This window comes from Brassica rapa, chromosome A04 (assembly GCF_000309985.2).
Source record: "Brassica rapa cultivar Chiifu-401-42 chromosome A04, CAAS_Brap_v3.01, whole genome shotgun sequence".
In the NCBI taxonomy this organism is placed as follows: Eukaryota; Viridiplantae; Streptophyta; class Magnoliopsida; order Brassicales; family Brassicaceae; genus Brassica; species Brassica rapa.
The window spans coordinates 10,022,173-10,046,737 of record NC_024798.2 but is presented as its reverse complement, the minus strand read 5'-3'; the positions used below and the strand labels follow the sequence as shown (position 1 = coordinate 10,046,737).

The 24,565-nt window shown below is 31.9% G+C and overlaps 1 protein-coding gene and 1 long non-coding RNA gene across 13 annotated transcripts; both read left to right on the top strand.

Annotated features, from left to right (window-relative positions):
• Positions 1 to 4,514: 4,514 nt before the first annotated feature.
• LOC103863973 lies at positions 4,515 to 14,681 on the top strand. Of its 12 annotated transcripts, none has more exons than XR_004457331.1 (9): positions 4,515 to 4,935; positions 5,019 to 5,178; positions 5,277 to 5,474; positions 5,621 to 5,750; positions 6,056 to 6,137; positions 6,216 to 6,355; positions 6,492 to 6,576; positions 6,743 to 12,451; positions 12,517 to 14,681. It is a non-coding gene; the product is annotated as an uncharacterized LOC103863973 (long non-coding RNA). The 12 variants fall into 12 exon arrangements; XR_632132.3 differs by lacking the exon at positions 12,517 to 14,681 and having other exon boundaries at positions 4,633 to 4,935; positions 5,277 to 5,311; positions 5,421 to 5,526; positions 6,743 to 7,174; XR_632133.3 differs by lacking the exon at positions 12,517 to 14,681 and having other exon boundaries at positions 4,634 to 4,935; positions 5,019 to 5,141; positions 5,277 to 5,311; positions 5,421 to 5,526; positions 6,743 to 7,174.
• A 514-nt stretch (positions 14,682 to 15,195) lies between these two features.
• LOC103863972 lies at positions 15,196 to 22,419 on the top strand. The gene has a single exon (XM_033289791.1). It carries the CDS (start codon positions 19,996 to 19,998, stop codon positions 21,769 to 21,771), a length of 1,776 nt encoding a protein of 591 aa, XP_033145682.1. The 5' UTR covers positions 15,196 to 19,995; the 3' UTR covers positions 21,772 to 22,419.
• The last annotated feature ends 2,146 nt before the right edge of the window (positions 22,420 to 24,565 follow it).

Below are 24,565 nucleotides of genomic sequence, written 5' to 3'. Positions count from 1 at the left end.
AAACATTTTTTGATTTATAAACACTATTTTATTATTTTTTTGTATTTATAAAAACTATTTTATTTTTATAAAAAGATGATTTCATATCTATAAAAATATTTATACTTATTAAAACTAAATTTGTATTTATAAAACATTTTTTGATTTATAAACACTATTTTATTATTTTTTTGTATTTATAAAAACTATTTTATTTTTATAAAAAGATGATTTCATATCTATAAAAATATTTATACTTATTAAAACTAAATTTGTATTTATAAAACATTTTTTTATTTATAAACACTATTTTATTATTTTTTGTATTAATAAAAACTATTTTGTATTTATAAAAAGATGATTTCATATTTATAAAAATATTTATATTTATTAAATCTAATTTTGTATTTATAAAACATTTTTTTGATTTATAAACACTATTTTATTATTTTTTGTATTTATAAAAACTATTTTGTATTTATAAAAGGATGATTTCATATTTATAAAAATATTTATATTTATTATAACTAATTTTGTATTTATAAAACATTTTTTTTATTTATAAAAACTATTTTATTATTTTTTGTATTTTAAATATGTTTTCTATTTCAATTTTAATTTTATATTTTCGAATTTGAATTTAAAAAAATAAATTTTTTTTTTTTTTTTTAATTTTAGAAATATTCCGAGGAAGTGTATCCCTCGGGATATTCCGACGACATCTTCCTCGGAATATTCCGAGGAAATTCCGACGAACTTGTGGTCCTCGGAATTTCCTCGGAAATTCATTTCCTCGGAATTCCGTCGGAAATTTCCGAGGGATTTCCGAGGAAAAATGAATTTCCGAGGAGTTATTTCCGAGGACTTTTTTCGTCGGTATGTCGTCGGAATAGCGTTATTCCGACGACATACCGACGATTTTTTCCCTCAGTATGTCGCTGTTTTCTTGTAGTGAATGAAAATAAAACTATATACATATCAAATAATTTTGGGTCTTTTTAACTTAATTTATTATATTTATAATTGTTTTTATATAAAAATATAGATTTATAAAATATTGATCCCCTTAATTATAATTACACGAGAGACACGGATTTGGGCCGGTCGCACCGTTATCCTCCTCAATGAGCAGGTCCTGCTTATATGCGCGTGAAGATGCACAAAACGCATCGTCAAAATAAATCATGAACGATATAGTATTCGTTTTACAGGTTCATGGCTGTGAAAGAAATTGTTTAAGCAAAAAGGGTGTATTTGACAGCTAGAGAAGAAGGTGATGTTGTTATTGGTGTCAGAATCGAAGGAGGAGAATTAGAAGATGGAGGAAAAAATACGTTTTGCAGAGAACATGGTGAAGTTATCAATGGAGTTGATCAAGGAGAAGAAAAAAAAAAACAAAAAAGTGGAAGATGAGTGGTGATGGTGGTGGTCTATTTCTTTATTATTATTATTATCATTATTATTATTATTATTATTAGTATTATTATTATTTTGCAAGAAAAAAGATAGAAATATGTGTATACACGTTAATATATCAAAATCTATATAATAAATTTAATATAAATTTCAACTGCAAGTAGATTCCTTTAAATATCTCTAGGAGAAAGTTGATGGCTTGGATGGAGTTAAAGTTCTGCAAATTGCAGCAGGACACAAAATTATGCTGTTGTAACAGGGAAATGAGGAGAGTTCAAATTCGTCTCTTTGTTCTTCATACTTTTGAGTTATAAACAAACAACATGTGAATATGCCTTGCAGAGAGTGGAGAAGTTCAGGCATGGGAATAGGGGGAACATGGTCAGCTGGGTCCTGGACTCCTGGAAACACCAATGATCAGAACAACCCTCAACTGGTGAGCCTAGGAAATATAGACCTGCAGAAAAGATACAAAAGTATATTGCAGAAGTGGATATACCCATGTAGTAAGGCGTCTTCATCATAGAATGGATGTATTATATATCTAATGTATGTAATATTGTACGGGGCGAATACATTTTTTTTCCTTTGTCAAGATTAAAAAAATCTATCTCTACTGCTTTCCTTGGCTACCTTACTCTACATGAAATAGAAATTCCAAAAGAAAGTAAAACCCTACTCGTTTAGTGCATGCTGCCATGCTCCATGGATGGTGAGATTATCTCTTTTTTTTTTTTGAACAACGGTGAAATTATCTCTATAATGTTGTTTATTAGATGATGAAGAACTGAGCTCAAGCTCAGAGAAATGATGAAAAACTAAAGTTTGTTATTGATGATCTGATTCAACGTTCTGTTAACAATCAATGTATCACTTATATACTAAGACGGTTCACACCGGTTTAATGCAACATACAAACATTAATAACCGGTACAATATTAACTCCAATATTGTTGTCTATGATCTCACGAGATGATGATCAGATTGTTTTCATATCCATCACAAGTATAAAAAGAAGACTATATCTGTGCTTACTTCATTTTACTCTGCTTGCAAAATCATAAAACAAATTAAGTGGATGTGAAGCAGTTTGATTAATCCAATTTTTTTTCTTTTATTGGTATGAATTGGCCTGGGTTGACCAACCATCAAATGAACCCGTCAATATAACTTCTGAGGCTGAGTTAGGCCATACTATGGATGCAGTCCGGAGTAAACTAAATCTCTCCTAGTATGATCTAGTTTGCTATGTTTCTCTCGTACAATCCTTTGTGCGTCTTTAGAAGAAAAATAATTTTACCAATGTGAGAGACAATAGCATAGGCTTCCTCTTTTTGTAAATAAGTAATGAGCAAAGCATACATTATCTTTCCTTCAAGCACTGCTAGGTTTGCCTGTGTAGACCGTAGCATATTATGGGCGTCTATGATCTCATTCTCTTTGAACCCCCAATCATCACAGAGGTTCTCCAAGTTCACAAAATTTATCTCAATATCCAACATGAAATCATCAACCCAAAATAAGCCAAGGGATATCACTATGGGTAAAATATCCTTAAATTTTGATTCGATCGTTTTGATTTGATCGAGATATCCGTAACTTAACGAATCAAAGCAAATACTAAAATTCAATATACGTCAAAGACGGAGAAAATCACATATACTAATATTTTAAAATATGGATATCCGATCCATTATATATATATATATGTGTGTGTGTATATATGTTTATAAAACTATATAATATATATTATATCTCTATATAAGTTTTATGATGTTTTTATTCACTAAATTAATTATTTAGTTATTAAATTTTTTAAAGTATGTAGTTTTTAAAAAAAATTGTAATGAATATAATTATTTTACACCAATCTTTCTTCTTTTTTAATTTTTAATTATTTTTAAAGGGTAAAAATATGGATTTTCCGGATAACCGGAACACCGGATATCCGAAAGATTATGGATCGAATTGAATCAATAAATCGATTATCCGTATGGAGCGGAGCGGGGATCATGGATATCCTTAAATTTTGGATATCTGCTCCGTGCCCACCTCTAAATCCACTACTATTTCAATTGGAAATTATGTAGGGAACAGAGAAATGTTTCTAGGTCCTCTATTCGGTCAAACAATTACATTACTTTCACAACTTCATCCGGATGAGCCCTTAGGGATTGAAGAACAAAAGAAAGTTCTGACTGGAGATTTTGGAGGATGAAACCACATTCTGTGCTTGTTTGCCAGGTTCTAGAAGAAGATACACTGCCTCTGAATGTAAAACCTTCTATTCTATAATCTAATTGATCAAATCAAGAGAAAACAAAACCCTAATGAACCAGCCAAATCAATGTAGAGTAAGCAGAATATGATTGATTACCTAGCAGGAAGCCGATTGAAATGCTGTCAAAGTTGAACCTCAAAATCAGGAAGAGTAGCTTCTTCGTGTTTAGATTCTTGAAGTCCCTATACAATTTTAAGGTTCTGGAGAAAGGGAAAAGCCAGAGGAACCAACAGCTTCATGTATGGCTGCATTTGCTTCTTGGTGGAGATAAGCTATGTTGTTGGCATGTTCACCGTGAAACAGAGCTTGTCTCTCCTCACTTCCTTCAAAGTTTTTGCAATCCCAGTTCTCTGAACAAAGATTGTTTGCTTGAAAGCACTCACAATACTTCTTAAAGTATCCTGATTTCTTGCAGTGACATCCTTTGTTATGTTTCCCTAACAATACAACTTTACCAATCTCCTCCTGCAAATGAGAAATCACCAGTTTAAGCATCTCACTATAATTTAGAAGCTAAAAGAACTCCCCAACAATCTAACATAAGTTCAACTAAGTCTTCCAGCAATTGAAAATGTAAATGCTTTTTCACCAGTAGCCTTGATAATCCTCAAACAACGTACCCTTTTATGAGTTTATCTCTAACACCATGTGGACTGCTAGCAATTTTTTTGGACTGAACGCATTTGGATTCCGCTCCATAGTTGTTTCAGCAGCATCTCGTCTTGCAGGTTCATTGTCAACTTTGTTGAAACAATTCACACAGTTCCAGCCATCACAATATGTTCCAGACACAAAACCTATAAGATACATCGAAGTGTTATTAAAATCTCGTAAAATATTTATGAAGATATATTCAAACATGCGTTTGAGGTGATTTATATTAAAATGACAAATCAATTATTACAATATTAATTTTTTTAAGAATTTAATGTTATTAAACTTATATCTTTATAAATAAAGTTGAAGTATCTGCCTTCTTAGGCGTCCACGTCGCTCTGTAGAGAGGGGAAAAAGAGGACAGTGTCATCCTCTCTTTCAAAGATAATTATTTTTCGGTTTGCCCAAATCTTAATCCTTCATTTCGATGGCGACTAATTTGAGGCGGAGGATTAGCCAGAGATGGAAGGAAAGTGGGTAGGGAGGACGCCGGAGGGAGTGGGACTGGTGGTGAAGCTAGCTGGTGGCGATTAAGTAGCAGAGAGGGATGATTGCGAAGGTGGCGCGTTTTGTTGATCATAAAACGAGAGATAAGTATTTTTGTGAGTGACTGAGAATGATTATGATGCTAGCTTATTTTATTTGCAGTAAACTGTCAAAGAATAATACTGAACATAATTTGCAGTGTCGCTACCTGCTAAAAAGATATGTGGAACTTTAAGTCAATGACAGATGATGATCCAATGAAGTTTGGGTTTGGCTCACCAGCAATCAAAGATAAGAAGAAGAAGAAGAAGGCCTTCAAGCTGTGAGTGTAAACATACACCATATGCTTCTTAGATCATGTATACGCCTAAGCTAATGTGGTTCAATCGTGGATTTTTTTTTCTCATTTATCATCGATTACTTTAATGCTGCTTGACAACAAGTCTTACTGTCTCAGATATAACATTTGACGATCCATCCCTAATCAATCAGGTTCCATCTCTTTCTCTCCCTCTCTCTGTTATCCATCGTTTCTCACTATTTCTAATCAGTTTTTCATGATGCCTTCGTTTGAGCTAATTGTATATGTGTGGTTACGGAGTTGCCGGAACTGGGTAAAGATTATTCTGCTCATATGCTTAATTAGTACACTCACGTGAGCTTCCCTTCCCTTTTTCACTATCTTATCTTGCTAAGAAATTGATATGGTAAGAGCTTAATAATGTATAGAATGTGGTTACTAGCCTTTAAGTTGAAGGCATGGTTTCTGTATAATGTGTATGAAATTCATATGTGTAACAGAGATGATAAGCTTTCTGTATTGGAAGTGGGGGGTCTTCTTTTGAGATGCCAAAACTGGATGTTTTAAAATGTTTCTCTAATTGATTTGCTATAATTTGAGGAGGCAAATTCAGTAGACAGATCGTCAGAGGTATCTTGATCCAAAAGTTACAAGCATTTTTTCACATAATCAGGATAGTGACTTGAAAATGCTTCAGATGGTTAGTTTGATGAGCTTTTTATTAATATGAAGATATGAATTAATATATATTTGGTGAGGGTTTTAGGAGTTTAGATTTTTGAGTTTCGTATGAATGTGAAACAAATCATCGAGCTTTGATTTTAATGAGACTGTGTGGAGTTTATAAACTATCAGTGTTGATTATTGTTGTGTATAATGAGTTTCTAAGCTATCGCCTCTTTTTTTACTTGAAACTTGATCGCCCGGAAAAACAGAAGTGGTCTTCTTCTGCTTGAAGGTAAAACGTAAGCCAATCTGAAGAAAAGTACAAGAAGAGCAAGGGTTGGCGGTTGCAATGTAAGTCATTCTTTTACTTCTATTAAGAGAAAGTATGTCCTCTGAAAATGATAAAAACGTCTACCCACGCCTCTTCAGTTTGCTCCTACTCTCCATCGACAATATATGAGCTCATGTTGTGTCTCAGTTCTGACTCATGTCTAACTCCCCCACCACAAATTCATACACAACAATAGACAAGAAATAGCTCAAATTTTATCTGATCACCGGCCATACAGGTTCGATTGATGGACTAAGCCATATATACTACAACTTCACATCACAATGTTAAAACTTACCTACCATTCTTCTCATGATTTACAATAATTCACCATGAAATAATATGTGAAATTTATGTATTGGTCAATATTCCAGGCTCTGCAATAGTTCCAAGTATATGAAGACAACTTCAAACTCTCCAAACAGATCTCAAAAATGCAATCGTGCATTCCGAACTGAGGTGACTTTAATCTCTTTTCTATAAATAAAATCTGTTCTACGTGTACTCAGTCCTCACTACAGCCTCCTTTCTACAGGTGTAGCACATTATTGTAGGTTATGGACTCTTTTATTTTGTGTTTACGGTCATGTTTCATTTTTTTTTAATCTTTGGTTCCAAACTATAGCCTGAGCATCTTAGAGAGCATGCCAAAGAAGGAACAAATGCAATTTCTTATGAACCTGATGTGGAGAAGACCCTAAGGAGAAACACTTCTTCAAACCCCTTTCGATATACCCGAAACCGCACAGAAATCACTCACTCACCCATCTGCTTCATGGTGATTCTTGCATAGATGAGAAATGATTAGCACAAGACGTTTGTTGGTTGTTTAATATTCATGCGGGATATTGTCTCCTTCACTATTTGGTAAAGCTAGAGGAAACTGTGCAACAAATATACTATGGTTAAATTATATATTCGATGGGGCTGATTATTTGAATTGGTTGAGCATGAGAATTTTTCTTTGTCAACTAGCAGGAGATTTACTTATATAATTTGTACTGTGATGCTTGATTTACGTGATTTCTTTTTATGTAAGGTAGCAAGTAGAACAATATTTTCTTTTGATCAAACAAGTAGGACAATATACTCAAAAAGTATTATTATCAGGCCAAACCATTGATTTTGAAGAGTGAATGTTTAACTGTGATGGATAAAACATACTGACAGGAAGAAAAGGAATAAAAGGAATAAAACAATAAATCATCACAATGAATTACAGATGTGAATAGCAGAAACTCCAAAAAGAGAAAGCTTGATAGCATTTGAAGAAAAGGATATATGTATTGTCCTGAATATCATAATTACCCATGGTTTAAGACTTTAAGTAATCGGTGACTACCATCTCCAATTAGATGAGCATTGTTTGGTGACAATACATCTATCTACATATATATATATATATATATATAATATAATATAATATAATATTTTTGTTCATCTAAATCAATACCTAGAAATGAAAAGATATTTTGTGAAATCATTTTAACAGTAATTAAAAAGTGAGGAAACAACCAAACTTATAATATCTACGAAATAAATATCAGTCCCATCTTTTACAACTTATACGTCTACCACCGTAGCTTGAATTTGCGAGCATGTAACTTTGTTCAGCATGGACAACTGTGTAGTTACGGATACATATGAAAGAAAATACCTTCAATAAAATATCAATTATGACCACTTTATTTGACAAAACCACAGATCAAATCTAAACAACTTACATGGATTCATATTTGAAGTACACAAATATACTGAATGAATGAAATGTAAAAAAAAAGTTTCCTAAGCAATAACTCAGTAACTACAATCTATAGAAAGAAAATAAGAGTAACTAAAAATTAAAACAACACGGACATATGGCTATATTTTCTTCACCAAACATAATAATTTTTGTATAACGTTGATATTTATCTATACGGTATAATATTAGAAAAAAACTCTACCATGATTCTTTTATTAAAATTGAAGTTAAATTTTTTTTTTTTGCATAGTTTGGATGAACTTGGTAAAATACAATGACCATACAAAAAGATGGTAACGTGACTTTCGGATATTTGAATGATACCAAAAAGATGCACATGGTGAATAGATAAGTTAAGAAACTAATGGATATTGCTAGTGTAACAACTTGTCTATTATTAAAAGGTAAAGCTAACTTGCTGTATTTATCATTCAACTAATTAATCAATTTACCCACACTAATTATATTCAAAGAATCAAGAAGCAAACGTCAAATTTGGTAAATATCATCCGAAGCCAAGAACAGGCAATAGACGATATCGATAGGATGACCAACCATAGTGCAAGAAACAGATCTTATAATCTAACACAAATCTATAAAACATACAGAGAACATGATTGTTCGTTCATGTACATAAATAATTAAGAAATTCAAAATGTCTATTTAAAGAAGTAATTTTTTTTTTCACTAAACATTACAGTTGAATCTATCTACGGTAGTCATAATCTATAACATGATTCTTTATTAGTTTAGCAATTACATATGCCCGTTTCTTAGAAACACTCCTATAATTTTCTGTGATAGTAACTCAGTTTGTTACTTTGCCTTAGCAATAAACTAAAAACTTGAGGATTTTGTAATAAACTAAAGTCGAGACCTTCCAAAATCTACCACCTATTAAAGAACACAACGGTTCCTATAAGTATTAACCGAAACAAAACCTTAGATAGAGGAGAATATCAGAGCATCTATTCCACATTGCTACAACAGGTTTTTAGATACTTCTAATTTCTTGAATTTGACATTAATCCTAGAAAATCAAGAAAGGTGAATTGCACATTCTAACTACACACAAGGATTCAAAAGATTTTCAAGCTTCATCAACTGAGTAAGACTAGGAGACCAAGGGATAGGCTGTAACAATTACTAGAGTGTAACGAAGTAATTAACATCAGCATATGAGAATTGTGAACTTGTCATTTCACATGTTTAGAAATGATCACAAAGGGTTTAGAGTAATAAAACAAAGCCTAAACACTCAAGATTCAAGAAAACTATTACCACAAGCGACATGATACATCATACATACAAGCACCAAACAAAGTAACAATATAAACACGAAATAAAATATAACTTTTCATGAAAGGATATATTACCAATCAGTTTAGAATTCTACGGATACTTAATCAAATAGTTAGTAATTATATGAAAAGACTTATAAAGAAACATTTATGATGCTTAAATAATATTTCTTATAAGGATTAACAAGCAATAAGTTTCTACAATCTCACGAATACTAGACCGATGCCAAAAATATTGCCAAGACTCATAGACTTGATAACAGATAAAAATCACTGTTATTGTAAAAACTCAAGTCAATGTATACAATTTATAGAATCTAACACAATATTCGTTAGCTTACTATGCGGAGTTGTGAATAAGTCATTTCACATGTTTACAATGATCACTAAGGATTAAGACTTAGGAATATAACACAAAGCAGAAACGTTCAAAATAAAGAGACTACAACCACATTATGCAGAAGACTCTCACCTACGTTGATCTAGAAGTGACCTCTTAAAAATAAGATACATTATAATACATATAAACACCAAACTAATTTAAAATAGTAACTTTTTTCTAATCAACATACATATTACTAACGCAATTTAGAATGATCACTGAGAGTAAGAGGAGCATACACACAAAACAGATACATTCAAAATTCAAGGACTAAATACTCACACAATGTATATGATTTTCGCATGTTGATATACAAGAGACTCTAAAATATACCAGTTACATTTGTTTATCTAAAGAGAGACCTTATTCATAAAAGCATCAAACTAAATAGATACTAACAACATGATGGAATCTCTAACCTATGTTGATTTACCAGAGAATCCAAAATACATTGATTTCATAAAATGAGACACCTTATAATACATACAAGCAACAAAATAAAGACATTCTAACACGTTTAGAATGACCACTGATGGTTAAACGCGTGACACAAATCAAAAACATTGAAGATTCAAAGAACAACCTACTACCACAGTTTACAGGAGTCTCTCACCTACCTTGATCTACAAGAGACTCCTAGATACTTCATACGTCCAAGCACGAAATTAAAGATAACAGAGATTGAACATTGTAAACACAATGCAATGTTTCAATATTAAAAAAAGAATCTACTTGTTCATCAATGGGTTTTTCAGCAGTCAGTTTTTAGAATCTCATGGATGCTAAATCAATGAGAAACGTTGTCACTTACTTAGATTAAACATTGTAAACACAATGTAATGTTCCAATATTAAAAAAGAATCAACTTGCTCATCAATGGATATGTTAGCAGTCAGTTTTTAGAATCTCGTGGATGCTAAATCAATGAGAAACGTTGTCACTTACTTAGTTTGTATTCATATGTAATAATATCAAATTGTAAGAGAAAAAGTGAAGAAAAGCATATACCTGAACAAGCGTCAATGAGGATATGAACAATACCTAAACAAATGTAACTAGTATTCACTTCATAATTGAATGTATCAACTAAGTAACAAACAAGTTTTGAAAAGCACATACCTGTCAAAGAAATCTGATACACTTGAAATCGTCTCTGAGTCTTCTGAAGCACATACAAAACCTGAGGAAATCATAAATCTAATTAGTCTTTAGTTGACGCAAAATGCCTCATAGTTACCCTGTAAGTGTAAAATAAGGTTATATATAGTCTTTTTCTTAAGGCTTGCTTTATGGGACTGAATGTTTTTTTCTATCCAACAAGTTCAAATGTGATGAAGACATTTTCATTCAGTCTTTGTCTGAAAACTTATTTTTAGGCAAGCCGTGGGTACTGATGTGATGAAGACTTGTTCACTCACAGTCTTTGTCTAGAACTTTTTTACAAAGCTGTGGGTACAAATGTGATGAATACGTTTTCAATCACAATCTTTTTCTTGCAAAGCCGTGGGTACTGTTGTGATGAAGACGTTTACAATCACAGTTTCTGTCTAAAGACTTTTTTTGCAAGCCGTGGGTACAAATGTGATGAATACGTTTTCAATCACTGTCTTTGTCTAAAGACCTTTCTTGCAAGCCGAGGGTACAAATACGTTTACAATCACAGTCTCTGTCTAAAGACTTGTTTTTTTAAGCCGTGGGTGCTGGACTTTTAAAGCTGTGTGTAAGTAATGGATCTGGTTTAGATGTAGAGTCTTTGTCTGAAGACTTCTCTCAAACCCTTAATAAAGCCGTGGGAGCAAGATTTTCCGATTAGTTTGCATAACTTGTGATCGTTATTTCCATTCAACAAGTTCAAAACCAATTCATAGTCTTTGTGTAAAGAGACCTTTTTGGCATGCATCTGTTTTCAGTTACCAGCCTTTGTCTTAATACTATTTTCATAAGCCGTGGGTACAAACGTGATGAAAACTTATTTAATCACAGTCTTTGTCTAAAGAGACCTCTTTTTCAAGCCGTGAGCACTAATGTGATGAAGATATTTTAATCAGTCCATTTTGCAAAGCCGTGGGTACAAATGTGCTGAAAAAGTTTTCAATCACAGTCTTTGTTTAAAGACCTTTATCGCAAGCCGTGGGTACTAATTTGATGATTCACACAGTCTTTGTCTCAAGACTTGTTTTGAATCCGTGGGTACTAACGTAATGAAAACGTTTTTTCAATCAGTCTTTGTCTAAAGATTTGTTTTTTTTTAAGCCGTGGGTACTAAATTTTGTCACACTTGGCATCTTCAAACATCTTTTTGCTTTATAGAGCCGTGGATAAAGCAATGGATCTGGTTTAGATTTAGAGTTTTTGCCTAAAGTTGTTTTTATAAGCCGTGAGTACTTAATGAATCCAACCTTTTATAAGTCGTGGACTACTATAAATGTTTTTCAACTCGTAGTCTTTGTGCCTTAAAAGACGTTTTCTGAACCGTTGGTCGTTTTTCCATCCAACGAAAGATTCGCAAGCTGTGTGTTCCATTCATAGCATTTGCCTTGAGACTCCATGTTAAGTCGTTGATTGACTTTTATAAAGCCGTTGGTCGTTATTTCCATCCAACAAAGTTGAAAATCAATGTATAGTCTTGTCGTAAGACTTTTGCACTCTAAATATAGTCTTGCAAGCCGTGGGTACTAATCACACTTGGCATCCCCAAACATCATCTGCTTCACATAGACGTGGGTAAGCAATGAATCCGGTTTAGATTCAAGAAGTCTTTTGTCTAAAGAACTTTCGTGCAAGCCTTGGGTACTGTTGTGATGAAGTCTTCGCCAAAAGACCTTTTATGCAAGCCGTGGATACTAATGTCACAAAGACGTTTTCAATCACAGTTGCAAGCCTTCGGTACAAATGTGATGAAGACGAGTTTTTCTTGCAAATGTGATGAAGACTTTTTTTTGGCAAGCCGTAGGTACTAAAATGTGATGAAGATGTGTTCACTCACAATCTTTGCAAAGCCGTGGGTACAAATGCGATGAAGACATTTTCAATCACAGTCTTTGTCAAAAGACTTTCTTGCAAGCCGTGGGTACTAATGTGATGAAGACGTTTTCAATCAGTCTTTGTGTAAAAGCCTTTTTTTTGGCAACTGTGTCTACTAATGTGATAAATACAGTCTTTGTCTAAAGACTTTCTTACAATCACAGTCTCTGTCTAAAGACTTGTTTTTAAGCCGTGGGTACTAGGCTTGTTTTTTTAAGCCGTTGGTACTAACATGACGAAGACGTTTTCAATCACAGTCTCTGTCAAAAAACTTGTTTTTTAAGCCGTGGGTACTAAACTCGTTATTTCACGCAACGAGACTCGGGACAATTAGTTTTCATCACTTGTGGTCGTTATATCCATCCAACAGTTTCACGCAACGGGACTCAGGGACAATTAGTTTCATAACTTGTGGTTGTTATTTCCATCCAACAAGCTCATAACCAATTCATAGCCTTTTGTCTTAAAGACATTTTGTAAGCCGATGTTCTTTATCCATCCATCAATTTCATAGTCATAGCCATAACCATAGTCATTTTATGTCTTAAGACTATTTTAAGCCGATGGTTGTTTTGTAAAAAGCCGTGGGTACTAAAGACTTGTTTTTTAAGCCGTTGGTACTAAATTGTGTCACACTTTGCACCCTCAAACATCCTTTGCTTCATAGAGCTGTGGTTAGGCAATGGACCTGGTTTAGATTTAAAGTAGTCTTTGTCTGGAGACTTCTTTCAAACCGTACATACCAATATTGATAAAGCCGTTGGCTTACTTACTTTTCAGAACTTGTGATCGTTATTTAAAACCAATTCATAGCCTTTGTGTTAAGGAATTTTTTTCAACGATCTCATATCCTTAGACATAGTCATGTTCTGTCTGAAGACATTTTGTAAAGCCGTGGGTACGAAAGTAAGTTTTACTTACCATCCCCAAACATCTCTCGCATAGACATGCACTACCAACCAATAGTTTTTAGAGCAATTGGGACGATCTCATAGCCTGTCTTAAACTTTTTTTGCAAAGGCGTTGGTATTTTCTAAGCCGTGGGTACTTTCTAAGCCGTGGGTACTAATCTGATGAATACATTTTCATCAGTCTCTGTATAAAGACTTTTTTTTTTGTAAGCCATGGGTATAAATGTGATGAGGACGTTCTCAATCACAGTTTTTGTCAAATGATTTTTTTTTGCAAGCCGTGGGTACAAATGCGATGAAGACGTTTTCAATCACAGTCTTTGTCAAAATACTTTCTTGCAAGCCGTGGGTACTAATGTAATGAATATATTCTCTCTGTCTAAAGTTTCTTACAATCACAGTCTCTATCTAAGACTTGTTTTTTAAGCCGTGGGTACTAAATTTTCTCACACTTTGCACCCTCAAACATCCTTTGCTTCATTGAGTTGTGGTTAAGCAATGGACATGGTTTAGATTTAAAGTAGTCTTTGTCTGAAGACTTCTCTCAAACCGTGCATTCCAATATTAATAAAGCCGTGGGTTTACTACTTTTCATAACTTTGTTCGTTATTTCACGCAACGGGACTCGGGACAAGTAGTTTTCAACACTTGTGGTCGTTATATCCATCCAACAGTTTCATGCAACGGGACTCGGGACAAGTAGTTTTCAACACTTGTGGTCGTTATATCCATCCAACAGTTTCACGCAACGGGACTCGGGACAAGTAGTTTTCATCACTTGTGGTCGTTATTTCCATCCAACAAGCTCATAACCAATTCATAGCCTTTTGTCTTAAAAGACTTTGTAAGCCGATGGTTGTTTTGTAAAAAGCCGTGGGTACTAAAGTAGGTGTTACTCTCCATCCATCCCCTGCCAAACATCTCTTTGCACTACCAACCAACCAACAGTTTCTAGGGAGATGGATTTAGATATTTTATTGGGACTAAGCTAGCTTTCACGCAACAGGGACTCGGGACAATATGTCCCCAAAATAAGAATCTGGCTAGAACACTATTAGATTAGTGTCTGCCTATGATCTTTTTGGAGTCTGATAAAAAAAAACGTAATGTAAGAGAACTTATCTGTTTTTTGTTGCCGTTGAACTCAGAGATTCACACTTATCATCAATCTGTCAATGATGGATTCTCCACATCCACATTCTGTAAAACAAAAACAGAGAGAGAAAGAGGCTAAAGTGATATGTAATTGTCCACTTGTACAAAAGTTACATAAGAAAGAAACGTATGTATACAAGCAATCGCTTTATACAAACCAATTTCAAGTGATCAAGACATCCATAACAGAACATCAAGTAGCCCAAATCTAAAGAACGGCCAAGTTCTAAGTTATACTGTAAATCAAATATTATTGTTCAATTTCATGTCAATTGCTAAAATACATACAGTTCGTAAGACATGTTCGTCTTCGTATACTCAAACAAAAACAATTCGCGTAGACAGAGACGTTACCTCAATGATGATTCCAAACGGATTCAGGCGCTTTCCAAGATCACTGCAACAGTAAATACATGAACGATTAAGGAAACTTGAAACCCTAAAACTAAATCGTAAAAACCCAATCGATTGCATCAAACCCTAATTAAATAAGATATGAACGGAACCCAACAAGACAAATTCACCATCAAGAGAAATCGAAGAGGAGAAAGAACTTACTGTGAACTTTGGGTCTTAAAAATCTCTGGAAAAGTGTGTATCTCCAGAAAATTCGAGAGAAAAATCTTCAGGAGAAAACCCTCTAAGAAGTGAAGAACTGTGGATCCCTCTGATATATACGCTTTAACAAAGTATTGCAACGAATACATTTTTAATTGTACGGTGAGTGTTTTTCCACGTGTCATGCTTTTAATTACACGATCTAACTTTCTTCTATCCTAAAATTCAAATGGATTTCAAATGTAGGGCTCAATAGAGTTAATTTTACGCTCAATAAAGGCCATTATTTCAAATATTAGACTTGTTTCACTCTCTATCTGATTCAAGTTCTTTGTCACACTCGTTATTTAATAAACTATTTTGAAATGTACTGTCATTGAAAATATTTAAATTTTAAGACTTTTCATTATTTAAAGCATTCTAATGGAGTTTCTTAGTTAGAAAAATAAAAATATCATCTTTTAATAAGTTTTTGTGGTGATATAGCTAAAATCATTTAAATTTTACTAAAAATCAAATGAAGTTCAAATTCTAAATTGAACAATGTTATATTTATTGTGATGTCGATTATAAAAAGTCTTGTTCACCAAGATTTGCTTGTATTTGGTCTTCAAGCCAAACTCTGATATGATATCCATTTATAAGAAGTTCATTATTCATGAAATAAGACACACCAATTTATTTTTTCTCTTCTCTACTTAGAACACATTATCAACACGAAGCTCTAGCGGTCTTAAGCTAATAGGTATTTATTTTTAGTCTATATGCAATCTTTTTCAAATCATGCTTATTATCAATTCATGGTTTGTAAGAATGGATTATACACTGTATGAGCTTAGGAGCTTTAGTCGACAATATTGTTCTACCCTTGTCTCTAGGAAAGAAAATCGTTCGATGAAGCAAACCATTGTGTCTTCTTCTTCTAACCACGCAGAGATTTTAGCCATTCATGAAGCTAATCGCGAGTGCGTATGGTTAAGATCCATCATTCAACATATACAAGAAGATTGTGGTCTATCTACAGGGAAATAAGCCCCAACAGTCATGTATGAGGATAATGCTGCATGTATTGCTCAACTCAAAGATAGATAACCAAGGGTAACATGACAAAGAACATTCTACTGAAATTCTTTTTTACCCATGATCTACAGAAGAATGGTGATGTTCATGTCGTTCAAGTTTGTTCAAGTGACAATTTGGCTGACTTATTGACCAAGGCGCTACCCACTGTTACTTTTAAGAAGTTGGTTCTTCTTATCGGATTACGTCTTCTCAAGGATCTGGACGTCTGTATACATGTATGAGGGGAAGTAATTGGGTGATGCACTCTTTTTCCCCTTAACCATAGTTTTTTTCATTGGTTTTCATGTTAAGGTCACATCATACGCGCATAATAGACATCAAGGGGAAGTGTTATTTATTGTGATTTCGATTATAGAAAGTCTTGTTCACCATGATAAACCCTCATATTGTATCTCTATATAAGGAGTACATTATTCATGAAATAAAACACACCAATTCATTTCTTCTCTTCTCTACTTAGAACAAACACACCCTTAGAATTTCAGTCCAATTTTTATTTTAAGATTATCTATTAATCATGTAATTTAAAAATTTAAAACATCCCCCTATATATTGATTGAGAAGTCACTTAAGTGATTTCTACTGACGTGTCGTTCATAGGAGAGCTTTTCAATTAATTGTTATAATTTGATTTGTTGATGATTTTTAATTTTTAATTTATTAAAAATAAAGTTTTTAATGGAAATCAGCCCTAAATTACCTAATCTATTATATGTTTCCGAACATACAATTAAACATCTTAAATATAGATTAATGAATATAATTTATTTATAGAAACAATTAAATATCATAGATTACATTATATAAATTGATAATCAACATCCCCCTATATATTAACTGAGAAGTCACTTAATAGATTTCTGCTGATGTGTCATTCATAGGAGAGCTTTCTAATTAATTGTTATAATTTGATTGGTTGATAGTTTTTTAATTTTTTTATTTATTTAATTAAAGTTTTTAAAAAGAAACCAATCCTAGAATTACCTAATCTAATATATGTTTTCAAATATACAATTAAACATCTTAAATATAGATGAATTAATATAATTTATTTATAGAAACAATTAAATATCATCGATTACATTATATAAATTGATAATATACATTTAAATACATATGATACTAGAGAAACAATTACAAAAATGGTTTTAAATATATTTATATTAGTAGTGAATACAATAAATCATAGATTCCAGAAAACTAATTAATGTAAACCTAATAATATTAATTAAACTCGCTCATTCACTCTCTATATATATATATATGTATATATGTATGTATATGTATATTCTAAAGTGTTTCAAATGAATGCAAAACAGTCAAATATATAATTTTAAGAAATTCTCATTATTTTCCAAAGACAATGTGATCATAGATAACTTATCACTTTTAGAAATGATTAAAATATTTTATATTTTAAAACATAAAAATTATATGGTAAGTCATTTAAAATTATATTAATCAAGAAAGGTTATTTAATTAATCTATTAATATAAACAGATGAATTAAATTTATTATATGGTAAGTCACTTAAAATTATATTATATGGTAATTCATGTAAAATTATGATATAGTAAGTCATTTAAAATTGAATTAATCAAAGTATTTTTCACATGTTTTTTCCTAGAGTTAATACTCTATTAAAATAATTCATATAGCTTTGATTATAATAAAATTAGCATGCTTGTTTTGAATAGTAAAAAAATAAATGAGACATAAAAAACAGGAGTGAAGAATAATAAAATATGTTTGTTGTGTTCTTGGTTCTTTTATATTTCTTATGTATTTAATTTTTTTGTCTGTCGAGATGCATGTATATTTTGTGTTACTATAAATGTGAACTAATTATTTTTATGTATTTTTTAAACATTGTGATAAATTGAGTAAGAAAGATCAATAAAATGGCATGTTCTACAATTGTTAAAGTCATAGATAGAAAATATAATGTAAATTGCAAGTAGGATAAATTATTTAAAAATAATGAGATGTATATTTTGCGGTATAATAAACTTTTAAAATGTACAATAATACAATTATTTTTATACAAATAAACATATTTAATTTTGATATAATATCACATTAATATTAAGTATATATGCATAAAATAACAACATTTCGTTAGTTAAAATTTAAAAATTAATTTTTTCTTATTAATTAATCAGATTTAATTAAAATGGGTATGTTTTAAAGGAAGAAATGGTTTGTTTAACCCATCTAAGTTTTATGTTAAACACTAAATAAAAGATGAACGAAAAAGTGTAATTTGTGATTTGACAAAATTATAAGAACAATTACTTAGATTACCATTTTCCTAATACATGTTTTCATGTTTACATTAACCAAATTTATCCTTGGTTTTAAAGAGACAAATTATACTATATATTAATTGAGAAGTCACTTAAGTGATTTTTTCTTATGTATTGTCAATAGGTTAAATTTTTTTAAAAAATATATAATTTGATTGGTTGTTGACGTTTATTAGTTATTTATTTTAATCAGATCTAAAAATAAAAGGCAACTATAGAAATAATTAATATAAATTACCAAATAACACATGTAATTTTTTTTTTTTTGTCGTCAACACATGTAATATTACAAATAATGATTTATGGTAACCAATTGTAGAATTGGAGAAAAAATAAATATGTTTTATCAATTTCTTTTTTTATCAATTATTTATATAATTAAATAAAATACTTAACTTTTTATATTGAATTTTTTTATGGTTATATATTCTTATATAAAATAATTATATTTGTAGGTAAAAAAGTATTAGAACTTTTCATGGTTTCTAAAGTCCACACAAAGAAATTTACAAAATATCTTCATGATAAAAACATCCGATCATTGTATTGGTTTTACAAAAAAACACTTTTTTATTTTTTGAAAGCTAGAGTATTCTCGGTTTTTTCACACGTTAAAATAAAATATAAAGTAATTCTACAACCAATTATGTGAATTGATTATAATATTGCTTTTATGTAAGAGAAATATTTGTAATAACTAAGGTTTACGTTGTTGAACTATTTTTAATCTCACTGATCTTTAAAAATATATAATAAAATTTTTGATTATCCAACTATTTGAAATTTAAAATTAAAATGTTAAAATTTTAATTATTATTCAAAAATCATAACAATGTAAACTTAATATATAGTTCTTTATATAATATAATTACCCTCCAAATTGTGGGCAAACACCTAAAAGTAAGCTCGAAGTCATTCAAATTCTCAAGATGTGTTTTCCGGATTTCAAAATTCAATACTTTCCAAATGTGCAAAATGGAATTGCTGACTCGCTAGCTAGGAATGTCCGTTCTTTTCATAGATCTTTGTGTTTTGTTGGTTGTTCTATTCCGGTCTGGTTACCCAGACCACTTCAAGTTTGAGTAATAGAATAGCCGTTTGTTACCAAAAAAAAATAAAATAAAAAACACCTAGTAGTAATTTTATTTGAATCTCTCATAGGTTCTCGTGGATGGAGTACAAGCACAAAACAAACTTTGGCAGCTTTGAAAGCACAGTAACCCAAAGATTCGAATCTTAAATATAAGATTAGGGGACATGTAACCTCAAAACACACGAAAATGTTCAAAAAAAACTACTAATTCTTTAACGGCTCTGTTTTTTTTTTCTCCTTTTCGCTGTTTTAGTTAGTTATTTATCTATTTCAGATGTCCTAATCACAAGCAAACTTCAAAGATTTGTCAAGAGAAAAAAAATGGTCCTAGTTGAGGAGCTCTCAGACGTAACAACATCACATGGAGAAAATGATGATGTATCCTCCTATGATGATGATGACGATTCATTAACCCCATCTATGGTCTTCGACCAAATCATGGGACCCACAGTGATGCTTGCATCCCACGAGCACCCTTTCTACATACACGGTAGCAGCAACGGTCACTGCGATGGATGTCCAGAACGTAGAGACAACGGTTTCTTTGGCTACAGCTGCCCTACCTGCGACTTGACTGTCCACAAAGAATGTGCTGAGTCATCGCCAGAGATTAACCATCCTTCTCACCGGAGACATCCTCTCACGCTTTTTAAACATGGCCTACCACTAGCTGCCGCAGACGATAAGTGTCGTCTATGTGGAGAAAAGCTTGGAAAATTAGTATACCATTGCTCCATATGTGATTTCAGCATAGATCTTTATTGTGCGCGAAATCCTCTTGAGTTAGTCGTTCACTACCCAAAAGGTCATGAACATATCCTCACTCTCATGCCAAGGCTCATACGCTTCACTTGCAATGCATGTGGTCTTGAATCCGACCGGTCTCCTTACGTTTGTCCTCAGTGTGATTTCATGATCCATGAAGATTGTATCTACTTGCCACGCGTCATAAGCATTATACGTCATAGACATCGCATCTCTCGCACTTATTTTCTCGGCTCTGGAGATTGGACTTGTGGAGTTTGTCGAAGGAGAGTGGACGGCAGATATGGGGCGTATTGTTGCTCTATTTGTCCAGACTACGCGGTTCATTCAAAATGCGCCACGAGAAGCGATGTGTGGGATGGGCGAGAGCTTGAGGACGAGCCAGAAGAAAACGATGAATGCGAAGAGCCCTTTTGGGTTGTGAGTGACGGGGTGATAAATCACTTTAGCCATCGAGAACATGATCTACGACTCGAAGATGGTCTTGCTAATATCCTTGGCGAGCATACTCGTTGTAGAGCATGCGTTCGTCCTGTCTATTCTAACTCATTCTACAGTTGTATGCATTGTGATGATTTCGTTCTCCATGAAACATGTGCTAACCTTCCTCGAAAGCAACGACACGTGCTGCACAATCATCAACTTACTTTGTACAATGATGATAGCATAGTCATGGACTTTCCAAGTACTCGTGGAGTATTCTTGTGCTCTGCTTGTGACCGACTATGCAGTGGTTTCAGGTACGAATGTTGCAATATCAAGTTAGATGTAAGATGCGGTTCAATATCCGAACCATTCTTGTACGAATGCCATCCGCATCCTCTGTTCCAAACTTCAATAGGTAGCAAGATATGTGCGGTTTGCAAGCAAGAGTCGGTTTATGTTCTTTCTTGTCTGGACTGCGATTTTGTTTTGGATTTCAAGTGTGCTACCTTACCAAATAGGGTAAGGTACAAATATGATAGAAAGCCTCTCAGTTTATGCTACGATGGAGACAAGGACGTGACAGGTAGTTACTGGTGCGAGATATGCGAGGGAGAAATGGATCAAAAGATAATGTTCTACACTTGCGAAAGTTATGGCTCGACTATTGATATTCACTGTGTACTCGGAGACTTCAGGTATGTGAAGCCTCGACTGCAGTTTGAGTTCAATGGAAAAAAATGGAAAGTGGCTTTAAATGGTATAAATCGACCAGGATGTTACAAGTGTGGCTTTCGTTGCAAAGGACCTTTTGTTGCAGTAAGGGTAGACTATGATAATGGTGTTGTTTGTTCTCTTTCATGTTTATGGAAAGGAGATACTTTCGAATTTGTAAGAAGAATAGACTAAATGATATTCTCCATGACCATCCTTCTTTTTATGCAATGTAACGATGATTCTCCAGAAGGTTTAATATTTTTGTTCTTCTTGGTTTTCTTTGGCCAGCACATGATCATAATCAAGATCGGATGGAATATATTTCCAAGTAAACTATTAGAAAAGTTAGCATTTGTAGATAAATTAATTTTCTATTTTAGTCTGTAAGGAATTTACTAGACAATTAATTAATGAAGTTTGTATAAATAAACCTACAAAACTAGAATAAAATAACAAAAATTATCCTACTATATAAAAGGAGCTAAATTATTGATTCCTAAGCCTATCCACATGTGCACAAATATTCAGGACCAACCAATATGCCAAGTCATCACGAAGTGGGCTTGCAATTAAAAAAAAATTCAACAATTCGCAGCCCATTAGACTCATCTCCTAGCTCACTCCCGAGCCACTCTCTCATAAGCATAATCCCGTGTTCTAAATATCCTATATTAAATTTTTTAAAACACTCATATCTTAGAAATAGTTTTGAAAATATATTTATATAAATGTTTTTTTCTTGAATAATATTTAATTATATTTTTTATATCTTTTTAACTTCTATAATAAAATATTGTTTTCAGATAGCAACAAAATATATATAAGAATTATCTTATTTTTAAATTTTTTATAATTTTATTATATTATTTTAGAATCAAATATTTAATATTAATATAACATATAAATTTTATATGATTAAAATAAAATTCGTTTATAATTATATATAAAATTCATTAAGGGTATTGTTTTAATTAACACATTAGCGAATCAGTTAGAAATTAATAATAAATCAATAACCTATCTAAACGTCTAAAACCTAATAAAATATGACAAATAAGAAAAACTAACTAAATTTTAATATAAAATAGAAATTTAATATTATTAAAATAAAATTCATTTTTAATATATATATATAATATTAATTAAGGGTATTTTTTAAATTAATAAATTAGTGACTTAGCTAAAAATAAATAATAAATCAATAATTTAGCTAAAACCTAATAAAAACATGACAAATAAGCAAATTTACTAAAATTATGGATAATATAAAATATGATTGATTCTTTAATACAAAATTAAAATAAGAGTTTTGTTAAATAAAACATAAGTTTACCGTATCGGTGTTACAAAAAAAACAATCATTAATAGTGTCGTAAGAATTATGTCTTTCCCATTAGCGAATAAAATTGAAGCAAAGTGTTGGAGGATAGCTCAACGTATAGACGAGATTATGGAGATTGATATGGGAGTTGAGGTAACGGACACAACTGTTCCTCCGTAAAGAAACGCTCCTGCTAGACATCCTGGATAAATGAAAGAGACATATATGGACTTGGCTTTGTGTTAATGGATGGTGACTTTCCATTGCTGTTTGGAGCAAGGGCCGATATACACGCACCAAATCACCACTGCAAGGGGAAGCTGAAGGTTTACTATGGGCAATGCAAGTGATACTGAAGTTTGGACACAGAGAAATGGTCTTTCAATCGACTGTGAACAACTGGTTATACTCATTCAAAAGGAGGAAGATTAGCCTGCGTTGGACTCGGAGCTCGACAAAATACAGGCTGTATCCAAAGAATTTTCTGAACTTTCTATTTCTTATATTCCTAGATCTTTAAAATTCCGTACGAATAGCCTAGCAAAAGGTGTCCGATCACACGCATCTCGATCAGCTTTTGTAAACCCTTTTGCACTAAGTTGGCTAGCCCCACAAGCTAGCATGAAGGTGCCAAAAAAAGAATAAAGTTGAAAGTGAAACTAAATATCCCAGTGAACAAATTTATCAGAAGTCCATATTTATGTGAATGTCTATATGAGACAAACAATTTTTTTAGACAATTATAGAATATAGTCACGAAAATCAATCCTAAAATATATAATTTAAAAACACTATTTAAACAAACCATCAAAATTTTAAATATTACACCAAATAAGAATATAAAGACCAACTATATTCTCTTTGTGTATAATGTGTTGTGGTAAGATTCAAAAAAATTAACTTACTTTACAGTAAGGAAAAATTAGATTTTTAATTTCAAATTTACAGTGAAAACATAACATTTTATAAAACTAAACAATTGACATAATAGTACAAAAATATGAAAAAAAAAATCAAAATATTATCCGCGCGTAGCGCGGACAAGGACCTAGTTATACTACAAAAGTTTCCTCCAAAACGGTATCAGAGCATTAGCCACACATAAAAAGTTTTGTACGATTCTTGACTGCTTATTGGTACAAATCTAACTTTTATATTTATATTTTCTACTTATGATTTCTAAAAAAATGCTTTTGTTTTATTACATTATAGGTGTGACTCGTAACCATTATATAAACACTAGGAATAAATAAGAAAATAACGAGTAAAAATAAAATTTTAGGAATGATGAGAAATGATGATTTTTTTATCAAATTTAATAAAGAATAGTTTTATTATATAATTCTTTACAAACAAAGTAATAAAGAGGAAAGAAAAGGAAATATATTCCTCGTAAATGGTAAATTTTTCGAAGAATGTTAGGGAATGTAGTGTTTTTTTCGTACTTTTATTTATTCCTATATTTTACGTATTGTTTCCAAATAAATTGAAAAAAAAAAGAGACATTGTGATTACTAAAGCCATGCTTATGTTTTAGCTTCTTTGATTCACGTTATTGTTCTTCTTTTTGCTTTGCTAGTTATTAAAACAAAATTTAGAAATGGCACGTTTTTCTTCTGTATAGAAGACGTTTGGTGTTTGAAAAAGAGAGGGGAATTTGGCTGT

Excerpts from the sequence above, each read along its gene's own strand:
- LOC103863972 (XM_033289791.1), top strand. The coding sequence starts at position 19,996 with ATGGTCCTAGTTGAGGAGCTCTCAGACGTAACAACATCACATGGAGAA.